General features: G+C 50.3%; 8 protein-coding genes and 27 non-coding genes across 35 annotated transcripts; 28 read left to right on the plus strand and 7 right to left on the minus strand.

Annotated features, from left to right (window-relative positions):
* The first annotated feature begins 153 nt into the window (after positions 1-153).
* Pmar_PMAR025392 lies at positions 154-225 on the plus strand. Its single transcript has one exon. It is a non-coding gene; the product is annotated as a tRNA-His (tRNA).
* Positions 226-310: 85 nt separating this feature from the next.
* On the plus strand, positions 311-382 carry Pmar_PMAR025393. The gene has a single exon. It is a non-coding gene; the product is annotated as a tRNA-Asn (tRNA).
* An 85-nt stretch (positions 383-467) lies between these two features.
* Pmar_PMAR025394 lies at positions 468-539 on the plus strand. The gene has a single exon. It is a non-coding gene; the product is annotated as a tRNA-Cys (tRNA).
* Positions 540-624: 85 nt separating this feature from the next.
* Pmar_PMAR025395 lies at positions 625-696 on the plus strand. Its single transcript has one exon. It is a non-coding gene; the product is annotated as a tRNA-His (tRNA).
* An 85-nt stretch (positions 697-781) lies between these two features.
* Pmar_PMAR025396 lies at positions 782-853 on the plus strand. Its single transcript has one exon. It is a non-coding gene; the product is annotated as a tRNA-His (tRNA).
* An 85-nt stretch (positions 854-938) lies between these two features.
* Pmar_PMAR025397 lies at positions 939-1,010 on the plus strand. Its single transcript has one exon. It is a non-coding gene; the product is annotated as a tRNA-His (tRNA).
* An 83-nt stretch (positions 1,011-1,093) lies between these two features.
* Pmar_PMAR025398 lies at positions 1,094-1,165 on the plus strand. The gene has a single exon. It is a non-coding gene; the product is annotated as a tRNA-His (tRNA).
* An 83-nt stretch (positions 1,166-1,248) lies between these two features.
* On the plus strand, positions 1,249-1,320 carry Pmar_PMAR025399. Its single transcript has one exon. It is a non-coding gene; the product is annotated as a tRNA-His (tRNA).
* Positions 1,321-1,405: 85 nt separating this feature from the next.
* Pmar_PMAR025400 lies at positions 1,406-1,477 on the plus strand. The gene has a single exon. It is a non-coding gene; the product is annotated as a tRNA-His (tRNA).
* Positions 1,478-1,507: 30 nt separating this feature from the next.
* Positions 1,508-1,579, plus strand: Pmar_PMAR025401. Its single transcript has one exon. It is a non-coding gene; the product is annotated as a tRNA-His (tRNA).
* An 83-nt stretch (positions 1,580-1,662) lies between these two features.
* On the plus strand, positions 1,663-1,734 carry Pmar_PMAR025402. The gene has a single exon. It is a non-coding gene; the product is annotated as a tRNA-His (tRNA).
* An 85-nt stretch (positions 1,735-1,819) lies between these two features.
* Pmar_PMAR025403 lies at positions 1,820-1,891 on the plus strand. Its single transcript has one exon. It is a non-coding gene; the product is annotated as a tRNA-His (tRNA).
* Positions 1,892-1,976: 85 nt separating this feature from the next.
* Positions 1,977-2,048, plus strand: Pmar_PMAR025404. The gene has a single exon. It is a non-coding gene; the product is annotated as a tRNA-Leu (tRNA).
* Positions 2,049-2,133: 85 nt separating this feature from the next.
* On the plus strand, positions 2,134-2,205 carry Pmar_PMAR025405. Its single transcript has one exon. It is a non-coding gene; the product is annotated as a tRNA-His (tRNA).
* Positions 2,206-2,290: 85 nt separating this feature from the next.
* Pmar_PMAR025406 lies at positions 2,291-2,362 on the plus strand. The gene has a single exon. It is a non-coding gene; the product is annotated as a tRNA-His (tRNA).
* An 85-nt stretch (positions 2,363-2,447) lies between these two features.
* Positions 2,448-2,519, plus strand: Pmar_PMAR025407. Its single transcript has one exon. It is a non-coding gene; the product is annotated as a tRNA-His (tRNA).
* Positions 2,520-2,604: 85 nt separating this feature from the next.
* Pmar_PMAR025408 lies at positions 2,605-2,676 on the plus strand. Its single transcript has one exon. It is a non-coding gene; the product is annotated as a tRNA-His (tRNA).
* An 85-nt stretch (positions 2,677-2,761) lies between these two features.
* Positions 2,762-2,833, plus strand: Pmar_PMAR025409. The gene has a single exon. It is a non-coding gene; the product is annotated as a tRNA-His (tRNA).
* Positions 2,834-2,918: 85 nt separating this feature from the next.
* Pmar_PMAR025410 lies at positions 2,919-2,990 on the plus strand. Its single transcript has one exon. It is a non-coding gene; the product is annotated as a tRNA-Arg (tRNA).
* Positions 2,991-3,075: 85 nt separating this feature from the next.
* On the plus strand, positions 3,076-3,147 carry Pmar_PMAR025411. The gene has a single exon. It is a non-coding gene; the product is annotated as a tRNA-Tyr (tRNA).
* An 85-nt stretch (positions 3,148-3,232) lies between these two features.
* Pmar_PMAR025412 lies at positions 3,233-3,304 on the plus strand. The gene has a single exon. It is a non-coding gene; the product is annotated as a tRNA-His (tRNA).
* An 85-nt stretch (positions 3,305-3,389) lies between these two features.
* Pmar_PMAR025413 lies at positions 3,390-3,461 on the plus strand. Its single transcript has one exon. It is a non-coding gene; the product is annotated as a tRNA-His (tRNA).
* Positions 3,462-3,546: 85 nt separating this feature from the next.
* On the plus strand, positions 3,547-3,618 carry Pmar_PMAR025414. The gene has a single exon. It is a non-coding gene; the product is annotated as a tRNA-Tyr (tRNA).
* An 85-nt stretch (positions 3,619-3,703) lies between these two features.
* Pmar_PMAR025415 lies at positions 3,704-3,775 on the plus strand. The gene has a single exon. It is a non-coding gene; the product is annotated as a tRNA-His (tRNA).
* An 85-nt stretch (positions 3,776-3,860) lies between these two features.
* On the plus strand, positions 3,861-3,932 carry Pmar_PMAR025416. The gene has a single exon. It is a non-coding gene; the product is annotated as a tRNA-Leu (tRNA).
* Positions 3,933-4,017: 85 nt separating this feature from the next.
* On the plus strand, positions 4,018-4,089 carry Pmar_PMAR025417. Its single transcript has one exon. It is a non-coding gene; the product is annotated as a tRNA-His (tRNA).
* An 85-nt stretch (positions 4,090-4,174) lies between these two features.
* Positions 4,175-4,246, plus strand: Pmar_PMAR025418. Its single transcript has one exon. It is a non-coding gene; the product is annotated as a tRNA-His (tRNA).
* A 185-nt stretch (positions 4,247-4,431) lies between these two features.
* Positions 4,432-5,030, minus strand: Pmar_PMAR025419 (hypothetical protein; the record flags this gene model as incomplete). Its single annotated transcript, XM_002785625.1, has 3 exons — positions 4,432-4,551; positions 4,598-4,759; positions 4,866-5,030. The coding sequence occupies 3 exons, from the start codon at positions 5,028-5,030 to the stop codon at positions 4,432-4,434; spliced, it is 447 nt and encodes a 148-aa protein (XP_002785671.1).
* A 595-nt stretch (positions 5,031-5,625) lies between these two features.
* Positions 5,626-6,021, minus strand: Pmar_PMAR025420 (hypothetical protein; the record flags this gene model as incomplete). Its single annotated transcript, XM_002785626.1, has 2 exons — positions 5,626-5,909; positions 5,959-6,021. Coding segments are annotated over 2 exons (347 nt in total), but the record flags the coding sequence as incomplete, so codon positions are not given.
* Positions 6,022-6,068: 47 nt separating this feature from the next.
* Pmar_PMAR025421 (hypothetical protein) lies at positions 6,069-8,713 on the minus strand (the record flags this gene model as incomplete). The annotated part of the gene is made up of 8 exons (XM_002785627.1): positions 6,069-7,342; positions 7,395-7,471; positions 7,562-7,762; positions 7,810-7,890; positions 7,936-8,001; positions 8,048-8,177; positions 8,247-8,427; positions 8,474-8,713. The coding sequence occupies 8 exons, from the start codon at positions 8,711-8,713 to the stop codon at positions 6,069-6,071; spliced, it is 2,250 nt and encodes a 749-aa protein (XP_002785673.1).
* A 253-nt stretch (positions 8,714-8,966) lies between these two features.
* On the minus strand, positions 8,967-15,149 carry Pmar_PMAR025422 (Methionine synthase, putative; the record flags this gene model as incomplete). Its single annotated transcript, XM_002785628.1, has 34 exons — positions 8,967-9,101; positions 9,149-9,226; positions 9,271-9,375; positions 9,429-9,497; positions 9,523-9,591; positions 9,647-9,738; positions 9,781-9,874; positions 9,922-9,985; positions 10,029-10,159; positions 10,422-10,545; positions 10,596-10,705; positions 10,943-11,016; positions 11,104-11,216; positions 11,262-11,377; positions 11,452-11,513; positions 11,673-11,820; positions 11,864-11,941; positions 11,996-12,132; positions 12,187-12,349; positions 12,392-12,498; positions 12,545-12,634; positions 12,682-12,781; positions 12,885-12,959; positions 13,003-13,101; positions 13,298-13,640; positions 13,698-13,901; positions 13,944-14,047; positions 14,097-14,150; positions 14,197-14,358; positions 14,414-14,557; positions 14,602-14,743; positions 14,791-14,922; positions 14,968-15,056; positions 15,108-15,149. The coding sequence occupies 34 exons, from the start codon at positions 15,147-15,149 to the stop codon at positions 8,967-8,969; spliced, it is 3,849 nt and encodes a 1,282-aa protein (XP_002785674.1).
* Positions 15,150-15,236: 87 nt separating this feature from the next.
* On the minus strand, positions 15,237-18,620 carry Pmar_PMAR025423 (hypothetical protein; the record flags this gene model as incomplete). Its single annotated transcript, XM_002785629.1, has 11 exons — positions 15,237-15,555; positions 15,618-16,317; positions 16,368-16,752; positions 16,891-16,987; positions 17,509-17,592; positions 17,644-17,753; positions 17,825-17,931; positions 17,976-18,069; positions 18,117-18,262; positions 18,340-18,500; positions 18,547-18,620. The coding sequence occupies 11 exons, from the start codon at positions 18,618-18,620 to the stop codon at positions 15,435-15,437; spliced, it is 2,079 nt and encodes a 692-aa protein (XP_002785675.1). The 3' UTR covers positions 15,237-15,434.
* A 342-nt stretch (positions 18,621-18,962) lies between these two features.
* Positions 18,963-20,643, minus strand: Pmar_PMAR025424 (cAMP-dependent protein kinase regulatory subunit, putative; the record flags this gene model as incomplete). The annotated part of the gene is made up of 11 exons (XM_002785630.1): positions 18,963-19,118; positions 19,165-19,275; positions 19,320-19,383; positions 19,429-19,521; positions 19,573-19,683; positions 19,733-19,814; positions 19,867-19,966; positions 20,009-20,104; positions 20,150-20,326; positions 20,367-20,522; positions 20,563-20,643. The coding sequence occupies 11 exons, from the start codon at positions 20,641-20,643 to the stop codon at positions 18,963-18,965; spliced, it is 1,227 nt and encodes a 408-aa protein (XP_002785676.1).
* Positions 20,644-20,776: 133 nt separating this feature from the next.
* Pmar_PMAR025425 (hypothetical protein) lies at positions 20,777-21,705 on the minus strand. The gene is made up of 4 exons (XM_002785631.1): positions 21,600-21,705; positions 21,312-21,485; positions 21,081-21,261; positions 20,777-21,031 (listed from the first exon to the last, which is right to left on the minus strand). The coding sequence occupies exons 1-4, from the start codon at positions 21,691-21,693 to the stop codon at positions 20,794-20,796; spliced, it is 687 nt and encodes a 228-aa protein (XP_002785677.1). The 5' UTR covers positions 21,694-21,705; the 3' UTR covers positions 20,777-20,793.
* Positions 21,706-22,161: 456 nt separating this feature from the next.
* Positions 22,162-24,724, plus strand: Pmar_PMAR025426 (conserved hypothetical protein). The gene is made up of 10 exons (XM_002785632.1): positions 22,162-22,426; positions 22,474-22,568; positions 22,613-22,730; positions 22,784-22,914; positions 22,958-23,150; positions 23,202-23,363; positions 23,417-23,547; positions 23,601-23,838; positions 23,883-24,076; positions 24,130-24,724. The coding sequence occupies exons 1-10, from the start codon at positions 22,190-22,192 to the stop codon at positions 24,470-24,472; spliced, it is 1,842 nt and encodes a 613-aa protein (XP_002785678.1). The 5' UTR covers positions 22,162-22,189; the 3' UTR covers positions 24,473-24,724.
* Positions 24,725-24,796: the final 72 nt, after the last annotated feature.

The raw sequence follows: 24,796 nt of genomic DNA on the forward strand, positions 1-24,796 counted from the left end.
CTATCGTCTAGTGGTTAGGACCTCACGTTGTAGCCGTGACCACCCCGGTTCAAATTCGGGTAGAGACTTTGATATGCATCGAGTTGTACGCTTCTCGAAGGGGTTTAGTGATAGGTGATCCACGTCGACCGACAGCGGCTCATATTTCTTTGAGTCGCTATCGTCTAGTGGTTAGGACGTCACGTTGTGGCCGTGACAACCCCGGTTCAAATCCGGGTAGTGACTTTGACATGTATCAAATTGTACGCTTCTTAAAGAGGTTTAGTTATAGGTGATCCACGTCGACGGACAGCAGCTCATATTTCTTTGAGTCGCTATCGTCTAGTGGTTAAGACGTCACATTGTTGCCGTGACAACCCCGGTTCGAATCCGGGTAATGACTTTGATATGTATCAAATCGTACGCTTCTTGAAGAGGTTTAGTGATAGGTGATCTACGTCGACCGACAACGGCTCATGCTTATTTGAGTCGCTATCGTCTAGTGGTTAGGACCTCACGTTGCAGCCGTGACAACCCCGGTTCAAATTCGGGTAGAGACTTTGATATGCATCGAGTTGTACGCTTCTCGAAGGGGTTTAGTGATAGGTGATCCACGTCGACCGACAGCGACTCATATTTCTTTGAGTCGCTATCGTCTAGTGGTTAGGACGTCACGTTGTGGCCGTGACATCCCCGGTTCAAATCCGGCTAGTGACTTTGATATGTATCAAATCGTACGCTTCTTGAAGAGGCTTAGTGATAGGTGATCCACGTCGACCGACAACGGCTCATACTTGTTTGAGTCGCTATCGTCTAGTGGTTAGGACGTCACGTTGTGGCCGTGACAACCCCGGTTCAAATCCGGGTAGTGACTTTGACATGTATCAAATTGTACGCTTCTTGAAGAGGTTTAGTTATAGGTGATCCACGTCGACGGACAGCAGCTTATGCTTGTTTGAGTCGCTATCGTCTGGTGGTTAGGACGTTACGTCGTGGCCGTGACAACCCCGGTTCAAATCCGGGTAGTGACTTTGACATGTATCAAATTGTACGCTTCTTGAAGAGGTTTAGCGATAGGTGATCCATGTGGACCGACAACGGCCCACATTTTTGAGTCGCTATCGTCTAGTGGTTAGGACGTCACGTTGTGGCCGTGACAACCCCGGTTCAAATCCGGGTAGTGACTTTGATATGTATCAAATTGTACGCTTCTTGAAGAGATTTGGCGATAGGTGATCCATGTGGACCGACAACGGCTCACATTTTTGGGTCGCTATCGTCTAGTGGTTAGGACGTCACGTTGTGGCCGTGACAACCCCGGTTCAAATCCGGGTAGAGACTTTGATATGCATTGAGTTGTACGCTTCTCGAAGGGGTTTAGTGATAGGTGATCCACGTCGACCGACAGCGGCTCATATTTCTTTGAGTCGCTATCGTCTAGTGGTTAGGACGTCACGTTGTGGCCGTGACATCTCCGATTCAAATCCGGGTAGTGACTTTGATATGTATCAAATCGTACGCTTCTTGAGTCGCTATCGTCTAGTGGTTAGGACGTCACGTTGTGGCCGTGACAACCCCGGTTCAAATCCGGGTAGTGACTTTGACGTGTATCAAATTGTACGCTTCTTGAAGAGATTTGGCGATAGGTGATCCATGTGGACCGACAACGGCTCACATTTTTGGGTCGCTATCGTCTAGTGGTTAGGACATCACGTTGTGGCCGTGACATCTCCGGTTCAAATCCGGGTAGTGACTTTGATATGTATCAAATCGTACGCTTCTTGAAGAGGCTTAGTGATAGGTGATCCACGTCGGCCGACAGCGGCTCATGCTTGTTTGAGTCGTTATCGTCTAGTGGTTAGGACGTCACGTTGTGGCCTTGACAACCCCAGTTCAAATCCGGGTAGTGACTTTGACATGTATCAAATTGTACGCTTCTTGAAGAGGTTTAGTTATAGGTGATCCACGTCGACGGACAGCAGCTCATATTTCTTTGAGTCGCTATCGTCTAGTGGTTAGGACGTAACGTTGAGGTCGCGACAACCCCGGTTCAAATCCGGGTAGTGACTTTGATATGCATCGAGTTGTACACTTCTCGAAGGGGTTTAGTGATAGGTGATCCACATCGACCGACAGCGGCTCATTCTTCTTCGAGTCGCTATCGTGTAGTGGTTAGGACGTCACGTTGTGGTCGTGACAACCTCGGTTCAAATCCGGGTAGTGACTTTGATATGCATCGAGTTGTACACTTCTCGAAGGGGTTTAGTGATAGGTGATCCACATCGACCGACAGCGGCTCATTCTTCTTCGAGTCGCTATCGTGTAGTGGTTAGGACGTCACGTTGTGGTCGTGACAACCTCGGTTCAAATCCGGGTAGTGACTTTGATATGTATCAAATCGTACGCTTCTTGAAAAGGTTTAGTGATAGGTGATCCACGTCGACCGACAACGGCTGATGCTTATTTGAGTCGCTATCGTCTAGTGGTTAGGACGTCACGTTGTGGCCGTGACAACCCCGGTTCAAATCCGGGTAGTGACTTTGATATGTATCGAGTTGTACGCTTCTTGAAGAGGTTTAGTGATAGGTGATCCACGTCGACCGACAGCGGCTCATACTTCTTCGAGTCGCTATCGTCTAGTGGTTAAGACGTCACATTGTGGCCGTGACAACCCCGGTTCAAATTCGGGTGGTGACTTTGACATGTATCAAATTGTACGCTTCTTGAAGAGGTTTAGTTATAGGTGATCCACGTCGACGGACAGCAGCTCATCTTTCTTTGAGTCGCTATCGTCTAGTGGTTAGGACGTCACGTTGTGGCCGTGACAACCCCGGTTCAAATACGGGTAGTGACTTTGATATGTATCGAGTTGTACGCTTCTTGAAGAGGTTTAGTGATAGGTGATCCACGTCGACCGACAGCGGCTCATATTTCTTTGAGTCGCTATCGTCTAGTGGTTAGGACGTCACATTGCGGCCGTGACAACCCCGGTTCAAATCCGGGTAATGACTTTGATATGTATCAAATCGTACGCTTCTTGAAGAGGTTTAGTGATAGGTGATCTACTTCGACCGACAACGGCTCATGCTTCTTTGAGTCGCTATCGTCTAGTGGTTAGGACCTCACGTTGTAGCCGTGACAACCCCGGTTCAAATCCGGGTGGAGACTTTGATATGCATCGAGTTGTACGCTTCTCGAAGGGGTTTAGTGATAGGTGATCCACGTCGACCGACAGCGGCTCATATTTCTTTGAGTCGCTATCGTCTAGTGGTTAGGACGTCACGTTGTGGCCGTGACATCCCCGGATCAAATTCGGCTAGTGACTTTGATGTGTATCAAATCGTACGCTTCTTGAAGAGGCTTAGTGATAGGTGATCCACGTCGACCGACAACGGCTCATGCTTGTTTGAGTCGCTATCGTCTAGTGGTTAGGACGTCACATTGTGGCCGTGACAACCCCGGTTCAAATCCGGGTAATGACTTGGATATGTATCAAATCGTACGCTTCTTGAAGAGGTTTAGTGATAGGTGATCTACGTCGACCGACAACGGCTCATGCTTCTTTGAGTCGCTATCGTCTAGTGGTTAGGACCTCACGTTGTAGCCGTGACAACCCCGGTTCAAATTCGGGTAGAGACTTTGATATGCATCGAGTTGTACGCTTCTCGAAGGGGTTTAGTGATAGGTGATCCACGTCGACCGACAACGGATCATGTTTATTTGAGTCGTTATCGTCTAGTGGTTAGGACGTCTCGTTGTGGCCGTGACAACCCCGGTTCAAATCCGGGTAGTGACTTTGATATGTATCGAGTTGTACGCTTCTTGAAGAGGTTTAGTTATAAGTGATCCACGTCGACGGACAGCAGCTCATATTTTTTTGAGTCGCTATCGTCTAGTGGTTAGGACGTAACGTTGAGGTCGTGACAACCCCGGTTCAAATCCGGGTAGTGACTTTGATATGCATCGAGTTGTACGCTTCTCGAAGGGGTTTAGTGATAGGTGATCCACGTCGACCGACAACGGCTCATGCTTATTCGAGTCGCTATCGTCTAGTGGTTAGGACGTCACGTTGTGGCCGTGACAACCCCGGTTCAAATCCGGGTAGTGACTTTGACATGTATCAAATTGTACGCTTCTTGAAGAGTTTTAGTTATAGGTGATCCACGTCGACGGACAGCAGCTCATATTTCTTTGAGTCGCTATCGTCTAGTGGTTAGGACGTCACGTTGTGGCCGTGACAACCCCGGTTCAAATCCGGGTAGTGACTTTGATATGTATCGAGTTGTACGCTTCTTGAAGAGGTTTAGTGATAGGTGATCCACGTCGACCGACAGCGGCTCATACTTCTTTGAGTCGCTATCGTCTAGTGGTTAGGACGTCACATTGTGGCCGTGACAACCCCGGTTCAGGCTATCCCAAAATGCCAACGCCAGTTCTCACAGTTTGGATTTGCTAAAGCATCACTTTCTCATGCTCACTCCACTCATCCCAGTCATTCGTCTTGTCGATACCAGCACCTCCATCAAACGACACTTCGAGGTCGTAGATGAAGCCAGGGTCATCGGGACGCACCTCACGTACAAATCACCACCAGTTGCAACTCTCGATGACTCCTCACCTGGTTTCCTCTAAAAGTTTGATCCATTTTAGCCTTCACTTCAGCGAGTTCGTCATTGTCTAGTTTGTTGAAGTCTGTCGTCTCGAACGTGCTCACAGCTACGATTCTCTGATTAATTGGGCGAGGGGCTCGATCTTTGAGTTTCTCTATAAGTCTGTGCAACTGCGACCAAGCTCAGGAAAAAGAGCACTGACTTTCTGACCTGTTCGTTCGACACCAAATGATGCGGCAGATGAGCTTTAAATCTAAGCCTGAGTTTCTGAACTACTTCAGCCGAGTCAGACGTGGTGGTAAGCCGCGGCAAAGGCACACGCCTGTGGTATAGTCTGCCGTTCAGTTTAACAAACTCAAGCACCAAGGTAGGCGTTGGGGAATAGATCAACCCGATTCGTCTAGGCCGCATACTGGACTCCTCTGCATCGAAGGCAACCATAACAGGCTTCACCAAATATTACCGAATGAGGACTATTTCAGAGTAAATTGAGGAACCCAAGATTCGAGCTTCACTGTTACTGATAAAGTTTCCGTTCGCGTATAGAAGCAAGTATAGATTTCTCCACACCAGAAACCTGTGATCCTGAGGGGACGGCTAGAGCGGCCCGTATTTGGGATGAAGACAGCCTAGGATGTGGATCGGAGTACCCTTCCGCTACGGATACCTGATGGCGAACTGAGCATGATGAAACTCAAAGTACTCCATACCCTCCGGCGTATCCTCGGTGGGACTTCCTTCACCGCGTCATTCAGGGCATCTGCCCTCGGCGACCTCGGGAAGACTATAATGTTTGTGTCAAGCTCGGCGAGGCCGATGAAATGGCGAGTAGTTTTGTCTCGAGTACTTCCCCTCAAAGCTTTCATGAAAGAATCCTCGCCACACATTATAACTGGCACCAAAACGTCGGTTGTTGAGGCAGCCAAGTCGCCGACGAGGGCATGCGCTAGAGCTTCTCGGTCCGCCCACCGCTGGCTGTTCCCCGAATACCCCGTCGCAACTTCAACTCTTCCTTCCATGCCCGACGCTCTGACACGTTCCCGTAGCAAGCATTGCCTAGTCTCTAGGTCAGTCGCTTTCGGCTTTGATGGATTGTTCTCAGTATTGGCGACCAATAGGACGGAAGTGACCAGGTTGTTGGAGAGAGCATACTCTACGATAGCCCAGTGATTCTCATGGATCGGGTCGAATGTACCAAAGAAGACCCCAACACTCTTCGTTATGTTTCCCTCGAACGTGTAGTGCTTGATGCCCTCATCCGCTAGATACTTTAACGCTACCATCCTCGAGTCGGCCTCTATCGGTGAAGCCAGCCAGTACCTACCATAACTGAGGCCTCCACCGGCAATGCACTCTCTACTATACTCACCTAACTTGACCTCGGATGAGTGTCTCATTGACATCCCCAAGCCATTGATGGAACGGACTGAACCTGGCCAGGAGGATAGATATCAGCAAGTAGTATAGCGAGCCGTGCCCTTACAATGTGCACGTCATAGGAGCCATGGGGGTGGACACATCCCTCGATGCAATAGCATCCCGGATGGTTCTTAGACTGGATTTGGCCCTTCCTCCACTGAGCCGCCCCATGCAGACAACCCAACTGCTGCATCTCAGTACAGAGTCATCTAAATCACAAACAAGAGTAGCAACGGGTGGTCGTAAGTTCATACCTGAACACGGCTGTACGAGCTTGATCTTGTTGAATAGTTGGGCCAGTCGGAAGAGTAAGCTGCCGAGCCAGACTGCTACCACAGGAGCGGCCCCCAGCTCTAACAGCAGGACGCTAGAGCCCGCGATCGTCAGAGCCTCCACGCCATCTATGGTTGATTTGATGAGCTCTTCTCTTGTTGCCGGATCGAATTGCCGAGAGAACGGGTCGACCAGTAGACTGTGGTCAGCAAGCATTTTCACGCTCACGTCAGCTTTGCCTTTGATCGCGGCGGCTTTATGGAGGGGGGAATCCCATGTAGACACGTGATCAGGGTCAACGCTGGCATGCTCTTTCAGAAGCTCCGCAATGACTGCTCGATTACGCTCATCACCGGTGAGCGAACACGCCACTGCATCGCCGGGCGATCGAGGCTGAACTGTCGGGCATTTTTCGAATCGGAGTAGCCTCTTGCGAACAAGGGCCTTGAGCTCAGTAGCATTGCGAACCAAAGGGCTGTAGACGACAGACCCAGAGTTAGGGATCTTAACATTATTGGCTTGAGTGAAGGAGGTAATCCTCCTATAGGCTCCGGGGCACTCAGAAAGCTGCTGGGTCGTTAGCGTGAACGTCAACCATTCGGTGAGGGATGGAATCCGTGGGATGCGACTCGTCGGATTTGTAACGGCTTGCATAGAGAAGGAAGCGCCTTCTGCCAGGTTCTCGCGTAGGCCTCCAAGTGCTGTATCATCCTCATGGTCATGACGCCTGTCCTCTACTGTCCCTCGACTAGCACGCCTACTGTCAACCCCTCCGAGCCGTCCGGCAGTATCAGCCGGTAAGAGCGGCTTCACCAAGGCCAAGTCAAGTTCAGGTGGTATCAACATGCGTACATAGTCGCCACTGAGACTGTTGATGGTTCTCTGCTTCTTAGGATAGGGCTGTGGATCTGAGTCGCCCATTTCCCGCCATCGGCTGAGCTTTCCTTTGATAGCTTCTGTTTGCTTTTCAGCCAATGTCACTGCGACCTGTCGAGCAGCACGCACAAACTCTCGTAAAGACTGGCTCGCATTCGTAGGTATCCTTAGCTCGACACGTGGATCTGCCGGAACCGTCGAGGAGCAGTTGATGCTTCGTAGATCGCATGAACTCACCTCGCACAGCAAGTGCCTTCCTCAGCCATGCGCCGTCCTCCTTTGCAAGGCCTCGGAATCCAAGGCAAACCCAGTACCTTGAATACAGCACATCTGATGGTGGTCTTAATGCAATCCATCAAAACGGATAGACATGGTTTCGAGAGAAGTGGAGAGGATAGCCTTACGTTTCGCTGTTGGCCTCCTTGCTGGCCACAGGTTTCACGACCTCTATCGTATCGAACATGAATGCTGCCAGAGACAGGGCAGCTACAGTGGCGTCATCCAGCAGGGAGTAAGCCTTCATCACAAAGGTACCGCCGGGGTGCAGTAAGCCGATGGCCAATAGGAGCTCTCGGAATATTATCGGCAAGCATAGGCTCTCTTGTCTGCACACATTGACTCGGATCACCCATTAACCTATCAGGAGTGTTACTTGTTTGGATCGTATTGAACATCCATACTCCCATCTGCAGTCACGACGTGACACTTCTCTCCAGTGGCTCGAGATCCGAACCTGGACCATCGACGACTTACCTGGGCTAAATACTCAGCCTCTCACCATCTCCACATATCCTGAGCAGCGCTCGGCTGAAGGATGTTCCCTGAACCATCCGGACCAGTCCACCTGTCGAGACTCGATGGATGAGCTGATCTAGGCACTCGTAACCCACCAACGATCCCGAGTCCGTCTATACAGGGCATCGTCATCCACCATTTGATTGAGGTCATTTGCCTCATAGTAGGGATTCAGTGAAGCTCCCAGCCACTGCCACTTCTCCACCCAATCTGGGTGAGTTATTGCTGAACAGGAAATTCGTGAACCTCCACCAAGAAGTCTCCATAACATCCGGAAAGTCGTTCGATGCTTACCCAAATATACGTTGAGGGCAGCCACGAATCCACCAGGGCATTCACAGAGGTGCATGGTACGCAAAGACTTATCAACTCCAACGTTCTCGAACATCCTCGGGCCGTAAGCCACCAGCACCTCGTAGAACTTAGCCCAGGCGTTATTCACCAGAGGCAAGTCAAAGCCCACACGGGCTCGTATCTAGACCACCAGTGATTCGCCAGTTACCGAATCCAATCTCTCTCACATCCTTAGTAAGGCCGTCTAGTGCGTTGAGTTTCTTGGAAAAAGATCGCCACTCAGCGATATCAACTGAATCTATCTCGTCCCTTGCCTTGTTCAACTCTGCACGCGCATTCACCACATTTCCGTCATCAGCGCTCACAGTGGGCCCTGAGGCTTCACGAAAAAGTACCCCCATCATCGACGAATCGTGAGGAAGTGTAGGCAGCGGCAACCGCAGCATCTGAAGGCCAGCCTCAGTCATGAGAGAAAAGCAAGCACTACATCCGATTCCATACCATACCTCCTGCTACACACAGTGTGGATGCCTATTCGCTAACTGCGTAACTGTGTCAGATCCTGTCGCTTAGATTAACGCAACACCTACTCCTGTGATGTTAGAAAACATGCTAGGATTAATACAAGTAAGGCTACAGAATAATCAGAATTGTGGTATAGAAATCATTACAACATGGGCAACAGCGAAAATGCTATATCATGATCCAAGGCACAGAGATCTATTGAGATTGGGGCTCATAGCCAAGGGTCGACGAGCCCAGCCAACGTTCGGAGTCCTCCACTGTGCACCCACGACGAGCCGAATAGTCTGCAACTTGGTCCTTATTGATTTGTCCGACTGCAAAGTACTTAGCCTGAGAGAGCCAATATGGTCGACAGGAGCCCATGGTGATTCGACGACCTTTTCATGCGCGAAGCACAGGGCGCATACACTGGCTGCTGGCATCATCATCAGGGATTCCGTCAGGACCATCTTACCCTAGAAGCAAGAACGCTGCCACCTGTCATGGAGTCACGTCTCACCCCTGACAGCTTTTCAGCATCGAGCAAACGCCAAAGCGTATCCTTCTCTCGATGATCCGGTTGCGTAGGGTAACCAGGGGCCGGCCGTATTCCCACATATTTCACCTAAAACCAACCCTTCATAGTCCACCACACTGACAGGCTCGACGTAGATTCACCTTGAGCATATCAGAGAGGGTCAGCTTCTCCTCGGGCACATAGCCCCAGAAGTCAGGATCCGTCCTAATCTTGTGGTGAATAAGCTCAGCGAACGCTCTGCCAGTCGATCTGCCAAGGCTCCAGCATAATGGACTTGTCGATATCATGAGTGGCATTGTACATCTACGGAGTGACAGCGGCTTCTACAGCAACAACAACTGAGCGAACAAAGTATCACTTTCTTTCGCTCTTCAACACCGATCCCGGCTTGGCAGCAGAAGAGGGCGATATGATCTGGGAGGCCAGAAGCCTCAGGAGCGATGAAGTCACCTGACCCAGGGGGTGTTTCAAGGCGTAATGTAATGGAACTACCCAACGCGAAGGTTTGGTCTTGTTCTGTGTCCAGCTGTTGTCGAATGCCATAGAAGGTCTCGAGAACCTCTCCAGAACCGTCCAGGGACAGCACCTGTCACAAAGGAGGTACCAACTCCACCACCCTGATATGATCCTCACATTGATATCATCACCAGAGCTACACGCACGGTAGACTCCAACCACAGCCGTCGCGGTAATCCACCTGTCTTGGACAACCTTTGCTAACAGTTCCTGTATTAACACACTCAACGACACGTATCCTCGCCGTTCTTGCCTGGGCGTCATCAAACAGCTTCTTGGCCTCCTCTCCAACTCTCTTGTCGTTGAATATCTTGGGGTAGTCCTTATTCGGGTATCTTCCCCTCAACTGATACACCTGAAATCAGCATGCAGCGACGTATCCACTGATTCAGTGGCACTGAAGAGTCCAACATGACAAATCTGACGAGGCTACTCAAGTCAATCCCCTTGGCTAGCGACCCTAGTAAATAGGTAATGCATAACAGAGCAAATGCTACTCGCTGTAGGAGCACCCTTCATAACAGTGTATTGTCTCTACCCCCTGGCCTGTTAGTAGCTGATGTCCGATAGACGGTACAGAAGGACCCTCCATCAGCCCTTCACATCGCGGTCCCCACCTGGAAGAATGGTGTCCAATCGATATATTCGACAAGCTCCTCCAAAGGGTACTCGTCCAGATACTTGTTGCCCAACCTCCTAGGTGCAGGAGGTGGAGGGTACTTCTCAAAGTCAATGGTATATCTATACAATTCGTCCCGTCAAATCACCCCTACCAAAACTGGTGAACATACCTCATTTTCCGAGCCTCATCCAAGGACAACCACCTCTTGTCAACTAGTGTGCTGTAGTAGTCCTCTCTTAGTCCGTCGTACTCCTCTTTGATGTCTTCCATATATTCAATCTACCACACGAACATTCAGTGTTAGAGTATATGTTCGCTATCCTCAACTGAGCTTAGGAGCTTCCCCACCAGTTGGCGTTCATATACGAAATGGTTAGAAGTGTTTAGAAACCAATAGAAATTTCAAAAATTTCCCTCAGAATTCTCATTTTGTCAATGACAAATGTAGTTGGGCATGAGCATATTTTCCAACACTGCGAACATCCCTCCTCTCCAGCATAGTACCACTCGACTCACCCGTCTCTCTGGGTTCTGGATGAGACTGTTCACAACTACCACACTCCGGCTCGCATCCAATACGTGAACAACACCTCCCACCGGCACTGAGCCTAAGGTACAACCACTGATGCGGGATAGCATGAACTCTCTGCGACACACCTGATCGCCAATCCTCTCACTGGCCTCATATTGCGGCCATATTTTCACTGCTGTGTGTTTTCGGCTGGTCGTGGCGCCTCCGATCAGCAGTGGGACGTCCATGCTCTCCTTACGCATCTGTTGTGCGACAAACCTACACGCACATGATACGGACTAAGTCGTTCCAAGTCCGACCTACACCATCTCGTCGAGGCTGGGTGTGATCAGACCGCTGAGGCCAATGACATCTGCCTTCTCCTCCCTAGCCCTCTTGAGTATTTGATCACAGGGTACCATAACACCAAGATCGATGACCTGCAGCAGGCGCCATTCAGCCTCTCTTGCTGCTTCAAATACAGTGCCACAGGCTTGCTATCATATATACCTACCCTGAAGTTATTGCATCCCAGAACTACACCCACGATGTTCTTGCCAATATCATGAACATCACCTGAACTGGCTAAGGTGAGTCGAGTCGTGGCGATAGGAAATCCTCGTTGCTAGAATATTCCGCCATAAGCGTTACTGCCCACGAATTGAGACTACCGATCCACGAGTACAAATCAGCAGCTCTAGCAGGAATCAGTATACGGGAGAGAGTACGATCTACCTTTGACGGTTGCCAAGAGGACTGTGCCGGCCCAGTTGGGACGGTCAGGATCTAGCCCCTCCTCCAGGGCTTTCCGCCTGTTCTCCGTCTCCATGATGGGCACCAAGTGTGCTACAGCCTTCTTCATCACCCTAGCCGACTTGATAACCTGAGCATTGACCGGTCTGAACGATAACAGGGCAGATGCCTACTTGTGGTAAAAACATTTTCCCGGACCCGAACAAGTCTCCCACTACGGACATACCCGCCATCAGCGGTCCTTCGATCACCTGAGCTCGACAACATGACTACGCCTTTCTGCAGCACAGAAAGGAAGATATGACCTCCAAGGGCCTCAGCTGCAACCCATCCAAACATTCCTGTACGTCATCAACGATGAACTTATCGATGCCCTTCACAAGGCTGTGCTCAAGTCGTTTCTCGACTCCTTCCGTCCTCCATTCTTCGACCGCTTTGACCACTAATCGACAAAGGCACTCCTTGAAAGACCAAACCACTCTCCCTCTACTGCTACCTCCACTGGCGCCACCCTTCTGAGCCTTCTTCTCTTTCAATTCACTGGCGAACTCCAATAACTTCTCTGTGGCCTCAGGACTCACGTTCATTACCACATCTTCCAAGAGCTGTCGCATATCCTCAGGTATGTCAGTGTAAATCGGCAGAGCCCCTGCATTTACCTGATGCCCGCATGTACCGGTATTTGGAGACGCCTAACCTACTATAGCCATGCTTAGGCCCTTCGGGATAGCATGATACAAGAACACGGAATGCATGGCTTCGCGGAGCTCGTTGAGGCCTCGGAATGAGAATGATAGATTCGACAAACCTACGGCCACGACTCCACCTGGGACGACGGCGCCCATAAAGAGTACCGCCGCTAGTATAGCACCCCGGGCATTTCTGCCGTACTATCTCCACAGCATCGATGAAATCCTTGCCGTAATTGTTATGCTCTTCCATCCCTAAGAACAACTCCTAGAGGAAACTATCGTGGATGGTAAAACCTCACCAGTGGCAATGGTCAGAATGTTGCAGTCGAAAATTATATCGTGGCCTTCATACCCGCACTTGGTAGTCAGGATCTTGTATGTCCGCTCACATATACGAATCTGGAGATTCAAAGACGATACCACTCCGACCGGAAACTGCCTGGGATTGCAAGTACAGGCAGCATAGCTGAAGTTTCAAGTCGCAAGCTGACTTCAAAACTACCTTGTCGTCGAAAGTCGCTGCCTGTCCTTCCTCATCGAAGGCCATGCACACGAGAGCTGCACCATACTTCCGTACCTTACAAGAAGTACGCTGAAGACCAGAGGCAGAAAAGTCTCACCAGCCTGGCATGGTAGATGAAGTCTTCCTCGCCGACCTTGAGGGAAAGCGAGTTGACTATACATCTCCCTTGGACTGCTTGAAGACCCTCCTCGATCACCTGGCCAAGGAGGAATAACAGAGAGCTGCAAAAACGGGATATTTGGCTGTAATTTTTGTCTAGAACGCAGAGTGAGAGTTCGACGGCCACTGAGCATCAGGTCCCACCAAACTCCTCAAAAAAGCCTCACACAACCATCATTATAGCCGATAATTCTGATCATACCACACCTCCACCATTTCCTCATCCCAATTACCTTGAACTTCGAGCTATCAATCATGAACGGAACACGTGCTATCGCGGGCTCAGTAACACATGACCTCATGAACCTGCCCATGGCCAGCTGCCCATCGATGAGGTCCGCATCAAAATTGAAGTCCAAGACCTGGGCGCCATTCTCGACCTGATGGCACCCGAAATCATTGTAAAGGAGCTGGCAACGAGAGCTAACCTGTTCCTTGGCAACTTCCAAGGCATCATCCCATCGACTTTGCTCGACCATCTTCTTGAACCGCAGACTCCCCATCAAATTGCATCTCTCCCCTACGTTGACAAATCCCAACTCAGGCGTGAGGTACAGCGGCTCCAGCCCAGAGAGCCTCATCACAGGGTCGCGCCGGACATGCAGCGGCCTCGGAGGAAAACTCTGAAATCACCTCTTGTGACTAGAGACCGGACACTTCGCCCGCTCTACTTTGAGACGCTCATGAACGGCCTGAATGTGGGCCGGGAAGGTACCGCAGCAGCCGCCAACCATATTAATGAGATGATCTTGCGCGTAGAGGACCAAGGACTCTCCGAATGACTCAGGTGTTTCGTCATAACCACCCATGGCATTTGGTAGGCCCGCATTAGGGTATCTGCAAGTACTAACTATCAAGCTGGAGCGCAATCCTTATTACACATGAACGTATACTGGAGCCAGCTTGGCCAGGGTCTCGAAAAAAGGCCGCATCTGAGCTGCTCCCAAGGCACAGTTGATGCCAACGCAGAGTGGTCGAGCATGCTGAATAGGAAAGAGTGACCCTAGAAGAGAGAGCAAACCATCCTACTACCATGACAGAAACTAAGAAGGCGTCAATAGTCTGCCCGGACAAAGTACGTCCACTCTGAGAGCACAGTAAGCTGAACCCATCGTTGCCATGGCGTCCCTACTTGGTCCACAATAGTCGCCGATATAATGGTAGGGAGGCGCGACTCTCGAGGATGGTCCTCGTAGTAGCAATCAATAGCGAACAGTGCTGCCTTCGCGTTGAGTGTATCGAATATGGTCTCTACCAGCAGAACATCAGACCCGCCTGCTACCAACGCATCAACCTGAACGGCTAACCGCTCGGCTCTATCCCCATCTCCTGTAGCCTACTACCACTACCTGTTCGTAATAAGCCTTCACAAGTTCATTCCAAGTCACATTCCTATAACTGGAATCCTCCACACTTGGTGACACACTCAGAGTCCTGCTAGTAGGCCCGATCGCTCCCGCCACTAGTCGTCGTCGACCCGTCTCGGCCTCCACCTATCATCACTCAGCTCTACCGCTACCCATCTCCTGCCGCTCACTTCCCGACACGCCTGCTTGGCCAACATGGCTGCCTGGAAATTGAGATCCCGAACCAGGCTCTCGCATTGGTACTCCGCCTGGGATATGGTAGTTCCGTTGAAGGTATTCGTTTCTATCAGATCCGCACCCGCATGAAGATACCTTAAAGACTCAAAACCATCACCTTCCCCTAAGTTTCCAACTACTACTCTTTATGGATCTTGACTACGAGATCCGGCCGCGTCAAACAGAGAAGATCGTTGTCGCCCTTCAGCTCCTTGGGGTGATCCTTCAATATCTCACCACGGAAATCCTCCTCCTGCAGCCGATCCGCTTGTATCCTAAAGACGCAGCCTACTACAACGCCCACAATCATGGACATCTACCTTGTGCCCATACCGCCATCGAGCAAAACAATCCTCTCAGAAAACAGCTGCCGGAGATATTCCGTCGATTCGGACTCTCCGCCCGGATGCTAAAACCAGGCATACATGCGCTAACCACGGTAGAGCTTCCAGAACCTTACATCATCATGGGATCCTATTTTGGGTGCTGTAGAGTGCCCCATACTGGACAGGTGAACTACCTGCAACTAGTACCTCTACCACGGGTTCGATATTGATAGCATTGACTCGAAACACAAAGCAGACCGAAAGTGATTAACATACTGTTGGCGTCGATACTCATAAAGATACTTCTCAAATGATGCTACTCAAACGACCACCTTCGCCTATGTGCTCTTCTTCAGAAGGCATCCTACTGGCTTCTATCATAACGTTAATAAGGGATAGATCAAAAACAGACAGCATATAGAGCAGAGTTTCGTTCACATGCCATCGCTTCGAACAGCTCATTATCTGCTGCCGCGGTCTCCTCTCGAATCGCTCCTATCCCTCCTCGAACGACGAGACCGCTCACGAGATGAAGAACGAGGACGACGATAGCGGCCTTCACGGCTGCGCGAACGGTCGTCCCTGAGAGTGAATCCACAGTGAGGTACTCTCCCTCACGATATAACCATGAAGACCAGTATTACCTCCCACGACGGTCCTTAGGGCTCGAGCCTCTCCTCCTACTAGACCTGCGCTCGGACTCGGATCTCGAGCGACTACGCCTTCTGTCACCACTCCTAGACGCACTCCTACGGCGACCGGAACTACGGCCTTCCCCAACAGGGCTGTCTGATCTCTCTAGAGCCTTTTTTGGCGGGGACATTGGCTCGACGTCATCTCCATCAGGACCAGGAGAGGGAGGTGCCTTCCCATTCTTGATAGCTGCATCTTGACTCCTGGGTGACCTATCCTTCGGGCCCTCCCTATCCACCGACATCGGACTGCGCCTTCCCCTAGGGGATCTACGACGTGACAGAGACCTGTCACTCCTCCCTCCACTGCGGGATACCGATCGCCTGCCACTCCTCGACCTAGAACGCCTACCGCTTCCTGACCTAGAACGCCTCCTCTTGCGTTCCCTTGGAGATCTATCATCATCGGGCGAGCGAGATCGACGTCTAGATCCGCTTCTAGATCTGCGGGCCGCCGCCTCGGCTGCCGCCGCCTCACGGTCCGCTCTAGCTTCCTTTCTTTCGCGTTCTTTAGCCTCCTGCTCAGCCTTCTGTTTGGCCAACATCGCATCCTCTTCTTCGATCGATGGCAAACCCAGACGCTCGCGACGCTTCGTCTCAATCTCGGGGTTGCTATGGCGATTCAGGAAAGGCCGATGTAGACCACCTTTACCTAATACCAAGAACTACACCATAAGACCGCAGCACTCATAGTACCACTACCTCTTTCCTTATCCTGTTCGACCTTCCTATGGATTCTATCCCTCACCATCTCCTCGGCATCATCCCTCCTCCTCGCATCGTAACAGAATATCAATAGTCTTGGTGGTGGCCCATCCCTCGGACGCCGACGGGCCCTATCTCTATCATCGCGCCAGCTCGAATAGCCTTTCCCCTTTCCTTTACCCCAGCCACCCTTCCCCTTACCCCACCACGGGCCATCATCCCGTACAAAGCTCTGGTCACAGCCATCCACAAAGCAGAAGGTTCCAGTACGCTCCTCGATAGATCGAAGCTCGCTGCCCTTATGCCCAGTGATAAAGCCGATATACTCCTCAGGGGTCTCGACTGTAGTGACATCCTCACGACCGTCCAACTTCACATTCACCTGAACAGGGAGTGAATATTTCCCCAGAGTGTTCGTAGAGCATGTCACGAATCGATGTGGGCCGAAGGTTTATATTTCCAAAGTTGACATGATGATGATGATGATCCAAAAACCACTTTCTAGCTTGCGACACTGTACCTCTCCTTCTCTCTGATCCAATAAAAAGTTGAGGTAATCCCTGCCACGACGCCTCTCTGCCTTGGTACCGGATATGAAAGCCGTGTAACCGATATACCTGATGACTACGCCTGAACGCTATCACACAGTAATCACCATTCGTGAGCAACAAATTCTCCCGCGTCGCTCCGCCAGAAAAAGATGAATTTTACAGTAGCACCTCCTGTGAAAGCATCTTTCCCTATTTTCGATCAGGACAAGCATCGATGTTCATTTCATTAGCCCCTCCTCATTCGTCCGACTATCCATGCTTGACACTTCTTCAGGACCACGAGGATGACGCAGAGGCGATAGACTTCGACGGTTCAGCTTTTCGGTTTGATCAGGTTCTTTTCACGAGAGGGCATCTCCTCCAATCTCAGCTCCCAGAGCTCCCGTCGGCTTCGGCCACCCTCCGCATCGCCAGCTCTCGATTTAATTCTTTCTCTTCAATTCTCATTGCGTGTTTTACATCACGAACGACTCAGACTCCACTGACAGGCTAATCGATCAGGATGGCGCGCGCGATAACACCCAAAGGAGAAACAACTCTCATTGCCTTGATTTCTCCCCTATCAACGTGTCTATACCCCAACCTACTCAATTATGGCTCCACTAGCTCTCTCAAGCTTCTTCCGTGTGGCGCCGCGCCTCCCCAAAGCATAGGTGAATTGAGCCTCGGTCCTACATAGGACAAAGCTGATGACACCGGAACAGGGGCGTCGTTCACTCTACATCTTCACCGTCGTCAGGCCAAGCTTGCCTTCATGAGTATCATCCAGATTCCATCTATCACGATGATCGAGAAAGAAGCCCGGGGACTTCGACTCAATAGCCGACATCAACTATAAAAAAAATCACATCAAACTCAACGTAAACGATGTGTGCATATCCAAAAATGATCACTGCCACTCACCTTCAACTGAGCAATACGCCTCCCACGAGTAGGTCCAAGAATAATGAGTTTCTCAATTTCATCCTGTTGGCCTCTCACTCGAGGTCCCGATCCTCCAACATCCTTATCTAGCGAATAACACCAGTCCACCACTCCCTACTACTATTACTACCTTGGAAGAACATAAGAGTCTCAGTCTCCTCCTCTAAGGCATGGAGAGTCGACCTCTCTCGACCCGTGACATACCCTATGGTGTCTTGAGGCACCTGATTGTGGCTTCAACAGAGCGATGGCTAAAGCCATCGTGCCCTACATCGATCCAGCTGCAGTCCTCACGATCCTCAGGATCCAACTCGAGAGGTTCATTCTTCTTATTAAGAAGTAGGAAACAGATATAGTCACGACCAAGCTCTCTATTGCGAGCCGGACCACGAAGTTCCACATTGGAATCACCATTTTCTGAGAAACATATCGATGCAGCAGGCCACAAATACGATGAAAAAAAGGCGGAGCGAAGCAAGAGCACTATAGCCTACCTGTGTTCACAAGCTCAATGTCGCAGTCAGCAGCATTCTCCAGTTTGCGTTTAGTACTCCCTCCTCTACCCAACACCAACGCCGCTTCCTCAGACCTAACCTTGATAACAGAGAGCCCCTCAGCTTCAGGCTCCGAGGCCGCAGACAATACTGAACTAGACCTAAACCAGACCAGCATTAACAAGGACGAACCGATGGGCATCTCACCTCGACCTAGACGACGAGGACCTAGATGCCGATCTACCACTGCTACCGGGAGTACGAGAGCGAGAACGAGCCATGATACTCAAGAGGTGAGACTACGACGTTGATGCCAATGAAAAAATCATTGGAGGTCTCTCCCAACACAACCCAGCTGTGGTGGTGAATTAAGCACTGATGACAACATTGTAAAGACAAGGACGCTGGGTCCGAACAAGTATAACGTGGGGCCAGCCGTCGAGACCCCAGTACACTATGACTCTATCACTAGTATTAGATGTATATGCTGTCTCTAATGAATAGTGTTGAGCCTCGAGGTCGTTGTGATGATATGAACAATTGATATTAAGAAGGCGTCCTGACGTTAGAGCTACGGAACAGATCAGACCGGAAAACTTCAATAAATCAATGATATGCGCAGGTCAGTTTCTGCGATCAACCGGATCGTTAGAAGGACAACCATCATCTGTGATAGTGAGGAAGTCCTTGTAAGACGGGTACTTGCTCGCATTCTTCCTCAGCACGTCCGTGATAGGGCCCAAAACACGGTTGAACTCTTCTCGACCAACCGAGAGTACCTAGCGACCCAAGAATACTCCACCTATCATCTCGGCCTTCCCATACCCGACAGCCCTTCTTATCATCAGCCGCCTTGACAGTTGCCTTGCGGGGTTCACCATGCTTGAGTAGAGCTATTTCCCCAAAGTAGTCCCCAGGTTTGGTATACCTCTTGACCTGGCATAAGATACCACAACCATCGAGAATCAGCCAGTGCTCACCTCCACTTCACCTTCCTGTCCCGATATAGACGCAATGCACTCGCCACTCTCCAAAATATAAAACCTATTACCCCTCACTCCATCACCCGACAGCATCACGTCGACTTACTTGTCTCCTGAGACATCTCCTTGTTTAACGATGACCTCCCCACTGCTGAAGACTTCGGAGGTGAGCATATCCGATAACTGTGCTAGCTCATACCTACAGAGAACCACAGTGTGACACGACTCCGAGAACCATATGTTGTAATACTTGTTCAAGTCGGCCAAGATAGGGACCTTCTCCAAGAAGGACTCATATTTCTTCTTCTTCGTATTCTCACTGGTCACGACCATCAGCTGGAAGCACTCACGATCGAGACTCCTACGGACAACACGAGTGAGCCCCTCCCTCTAGAAGACTCCTCCCTTACCACAGCTTGGCATCAGACGTCGCAGTCACAGTAGCTGCCCGTGGCGCGTTATACATCAGCGCTAGTTCACCAAAGGAAGCCCCTGGCCCGCACTCCATTACCTAGGGGGAAAACTGACTAAAAAGATGCTGAACAGTAGACAAAGACCACCTTCAAAGGCTCCTTATTGCCTCGCTTAACGAAGATATCAAATGTGCCTCGTTCCACTATATAGAAGGCATCACCAAAATCGCCCTAAACAGCTATGGACCGCGCCGACACCTGTTTCCCACCAACCTGTCGGATAATGCTCTCTCCTTGATTAACGTCCTTCCTACGCATTGCCAGTGCAATCTTCTCCAAATCAGAGTCGCGCATGTGACCAAATAGGATCTACCATACGTCTCGTCCCAACCAACAATCTCCAATCAACCTTACCTTTCGGCTGTCACCCTGGTCCGAGGACAACATGCTCTTGATAGTACTGATCTCCTCGGGTGTCTTGGGATACACAGGAGCCTGGTAGGTGTCCATCCGTTCGACCGTATAGGCCTCCGCCGATACTCCAGGTCGACGACCAGCCGATTTCTGCTCCGTAATTTTCTGTTCTTCTGCCTAAAATTCACTACCTTCATACCATACCAAGACGAACTACCTCTTCATCGTCATAATCATCAGCCAATCCCTTCCCAGAAGGAGAAGAGTCGCGTTCACTTATCGGACTACCAACGTCAATGGTCACCGGTGCTGGCGGCAACGAAGTCCCAGCAGTTGCCACTACTGTATCGGAGAACGTCGACAATACGCCTACCTGCAATGGGATGAGTCGCCAAACCAGGAGGCTGTAGTACATGTTGGCTGCCGTCGGCTGGAAGAGGGGTACCAACCTCTGAATCGGCGGCCTTATTTTTGCTGCAGAAGTGATTGCCCATGGAAAATAACTACATGCCTACCGTATCGACTTACAGTGCTCCATGGGCTCCTAGACGACCAGAGTTCGTAGAGGAACTCTCCCCCCAACACAAAGTCTCGATCAATGCCATAGTACAATGTCGAAACATTCAATGATATCCACAATAACGTTATCGTTGGGACTTAGTAGCAGGAGCACGAGCCTTCACCACTATCTCAGAGGCCCCACTCTCTTGTGCTATCCGAGAGATCGAGTGCCGTTCCAGCAAAGCCTTGGCTCGCTCGGAGACCAATGGATTCGATTTCGCTGGCAGATTGGGAGGAGGTGCCGCCGATAGCCGAGAAGGAGCCTTCACATGCCGCCATCGACAGCTACTTCCTGCCCGGCAACTACCGTGCCAGAAGAACCTGAGGGAACATCTATAGTACCCCGCGCCATGAAACCTCAACGACCCACTTGCAGACATCAGGTGGCGGTCCATCGACGCCCTCTTCAACGGCAGGCTGCTGTGTGTCGGGCAACTCGTGGGAGAAGCGGCATGAGATTCCATTACGGCAATTACCGTGAAGGTAGTACGTACATATAATGCTCTTAGGATCATGTCGGAACGGGCAGGAGGTGCCGTTACGGCACATACCTAACAACAACGGAGTTGCCTTAGTCCGACAACTTAACATCGTTTCTGACCTCGTGCGAAGAAGTGACACGCCGAAATCTCTTCGTGTGCTGTCACCGTGTGGTCATCGGGAGGGGACGGTTGTGAAGGCGCTGCTGGATCCCTCTGGCATTGAGAGGAGCCTTCGTCGGCATCCGTCTCTACCGCACCTTCTCCATCTTCCACAAATAAGGCGCCGATGGGATCTAACAGTAGTGGAGCTAACCCTCGTCAACAATCCCATCATCAACACAATCAGCGAGCCTTTGTACCGCGACAGAGTGGTTCAAAGGTTCCTGAGTCGCCCTTGGACGTACTACCAGGTACTGCATTGCTGTCAACAGCTGCTTCTTCTCGTGCTTTCTTCTCCGGTGAGATCAGCTCGGTACTGACAGGGTCCGAAGAACGCTTCATTGAGGAGACAGCGATGAACTAGACTAACGGGAGACAAGGGCCCTGCCTGGTCCAACATAGTATTCTCCATAGACTTGTCTGAGTCCTGCTAGGGTAAACCATGGGATTCAACGACCAGTGCGATGAACATCATCAACACTTTCGTAGAAACTATCAATAGTGACTTCTACAAGGAACAGTACTGAAAGGTCATTTGTAGGTAGGTAAGCAATAGGAGTATCCACTGTATACTCCTATTGCTTGCCTGTATACTATACAACCCCAGTTTCGACGTTGCAAGATTTGCGCCACGAAATAACGCGCGCGCCCGCCGATGAATGAGTGAACATTGTAAATTACGTAAGGTCATATGCTTTGTGGGTAGACTTGTACGTCACATGGACTAGCGTCCTAGAAATGATCTATATTGCATCGTATCACGCAGTACTATAGCTTTGGCTTTACGTTTAAGTACTACCACTCCTTGAGCAATTCGTGTTACAACATCGGCTCACTAATGCGACTCTGTCATTCACTGGCGCCACTACTTCTTCTCTTACCACCAAGTGGAACGACGATTGTTCCCGTCGAGGACTCCTCTATAGCCGTGGTCTCGTTGAGGACCAACCATCGGCCAGGAACGGGGGATCATCATGAATCCGACCTATTCGTGGTTACACGGTGGGGTCTGGCAGAGCCCAATGGACCACCTCAGTCTGATGGGTTGGTCAATGCCACTTGGATGGACACGCAAGTAAACAGGCTCGAGGTCTTCTCCTATTCCACAGTGTAGACCTTTAGGAAACGACAGGAACTGGACGTCTACTCATTGATACTAGCTATCATCAAGGAGCAACGGATCGGGATTACTTCTATGCCATGGGCCTCGCTGAAGGGTTGGTGATAACGTAGAGCTTAGGTGGGTGAAGGGAAAACTTAGGTATCTCACTTCTCGACGGGTGATACAGCATATGTACAATTTGATGTGGTCCAAGCCACGGAGGGATCCCAGGGTTTACACTTTTTTGAATTCGCAGTACATATTCATGCGAGAGCAGGTGAGGCACCGTCCATTGGTGGTAACTGGTGTTGTTAACTGCAGCTTTCTCAGGCCTCTGAGAAGCAATCAGATGATCCCTTCTGGTTTAATGTATGGATGCAGTTGGCTAGGTTGGATGGCATGATGGAAGGTCTAGTGCTTCGACAGGAGCATGCTATACGAGACAAGGAACCTGGCTATGAGTAATCAAGACTCTGCAAGGGAAGACGGCCACTGATATGACAGGTCATGGGCCTATATGCCGGTTACTTTTTTATCGCTCTATGAGCTCAATTCCAACTCGGAGATAGGGGAGATCGAGTCCGCTGTGACTACCACAGAGGTACCCGAGCAGGACCCGCTGAGGATCTCGAGACACCCTATGGCTGAGGAGACTAAATGCAGTGCATTAATTAAACTAACGCACGACGATCTTATCGTAATGCAAACAGGTTAACCATGCATGGATTAGTGGTGATAGTAGTGGTAGGTATCACACAACACGTGGACTACCTATACGGAGATGCTACGGGTCTACAAGTCATTCTCCTTCCCTCACATACAGCATTCCTCTATCAGAAGTCAACAGCTCTCTATGAGCAGCTACCCGGGGTACATCAGTTCAACGGACGACTGGGTTATTGTAATAGGAGTCTCTACTATCCCTTCCCGCTACTCGTTCGTGCTCAGACCCATGACACTCAGCTGGCTATAACAGAGACGACAACTGAGTCGATGTCCGTGAAGCTCCTAGTAGATAAAGTCCGACCATTGAGTGTGACTACTGTCATTCGGAGTGTTGTTGCTACCCTCATGGCTACCGGTGGTCGAGATTGGTAGGCGGGTGAACAATGTCGGGAGGGTGTGGTACTATCATCGTCCTCCTCAGGTACAGTACATTCTCGCGTCACAATAGTGGTACGTATAATAACCAATGGATGGTGGTGGATTTCAAGCCATTCCGTCGATGGAACCACAAGGGTAGAGTGGGGCCGATGGCAAGTGGTACCTTCTGGCTCATCGAGCAAATGCCTGGTCTTATCGTGGCCAAGGACATGACAGCTAAGCTCGAAAATAAGGGGTATTGGGCTAGTTACAATAGGCCCTACTTCAAGGACATACAGGATGTAATAATAGAGGCACTTCTTTGAGTACTTAGACTTCACTCAAGGCTGGTGGTTACACGCGAGCGGCAGCAAAACATGGCCAATGGTACAAGTACAACGATTGTCCTAGGGCTAGACTATTCCGAGAATGGCAAGGGATGGTTAATGATACTGATAGTATGATGAGGATTATGACCTCTAATTACTGGAAGACCGACCCTCTCTCTGAGAACTGTCCCAAGAACGCTATCGCTGGCAGGTAGGTGGCTAGTGAGGGGGACTTGGGTAATCTGTGCATGACCAGCTCGTCAGGTATGATATACCATATGAGCCTCGGAATGATAGTGACTACCAAGCATGTGGTCCAGTGAAGGCATATGGATGTATTGACTGCAAGGTCACTAGTTCCTCTCTACTCTTAGAGGATAGGGTCCTCATGGTCAGCGCTCCTGCCTTTGGTCAAGGGACTGACCCCTTCCAATGGAGCAAGTATATCGGAAAGCCTGTTGCCCACTGGGGCATGCCAGACCGCTGGCAATTTCCCTGGCTTGTGTATTCGGGTAATCAAGCCGCTGGGCTCGAGTATAGCATAGGGAAGACTGCTGCTAGCCCTGAAGAGGTATTGGCGAGTGATGACAATCCTATAGGAATGTGAGAGAAGTTTTTTCAAGATCTGATAATATTACAATTCTGGAATATGAACCGCAAGCTTTTGCTCGCTTCGAGCATACACCGGTATTCCGTCAGTGAGCTACCATAATGTGGTACGCGGCATAACAGTATTGATAGAGGAAACGTTGAACTGTCTCGTAGACTACTGCTTGTATAGCAGTCAATTGATTGGCTTCTCCTCATTGTGACTAGTAGTAGTGTTGCCTCTCCGTGATATCCCTCCTGTGGAGCTCTATTAACTACAGCATTGAGTGATAGTGAGGTTGACATTTAATGAATTGGGAATGGGTGCATGTATTAGCATTCT

The sequence above is a fragment of the Perkinsus marinus genome (genome assembly GCF_000006405.1).
Source record: "Perkinsus marinus ATCC 50983 genomic scaffold scf_1104296932222, whole genome shotgun sequence".
Lineage (NCBI taxonomy): Eukaryota > Perkinsozoa > Perkinsida > Perkinsidae > Perkinsus > Perkinsus marinus.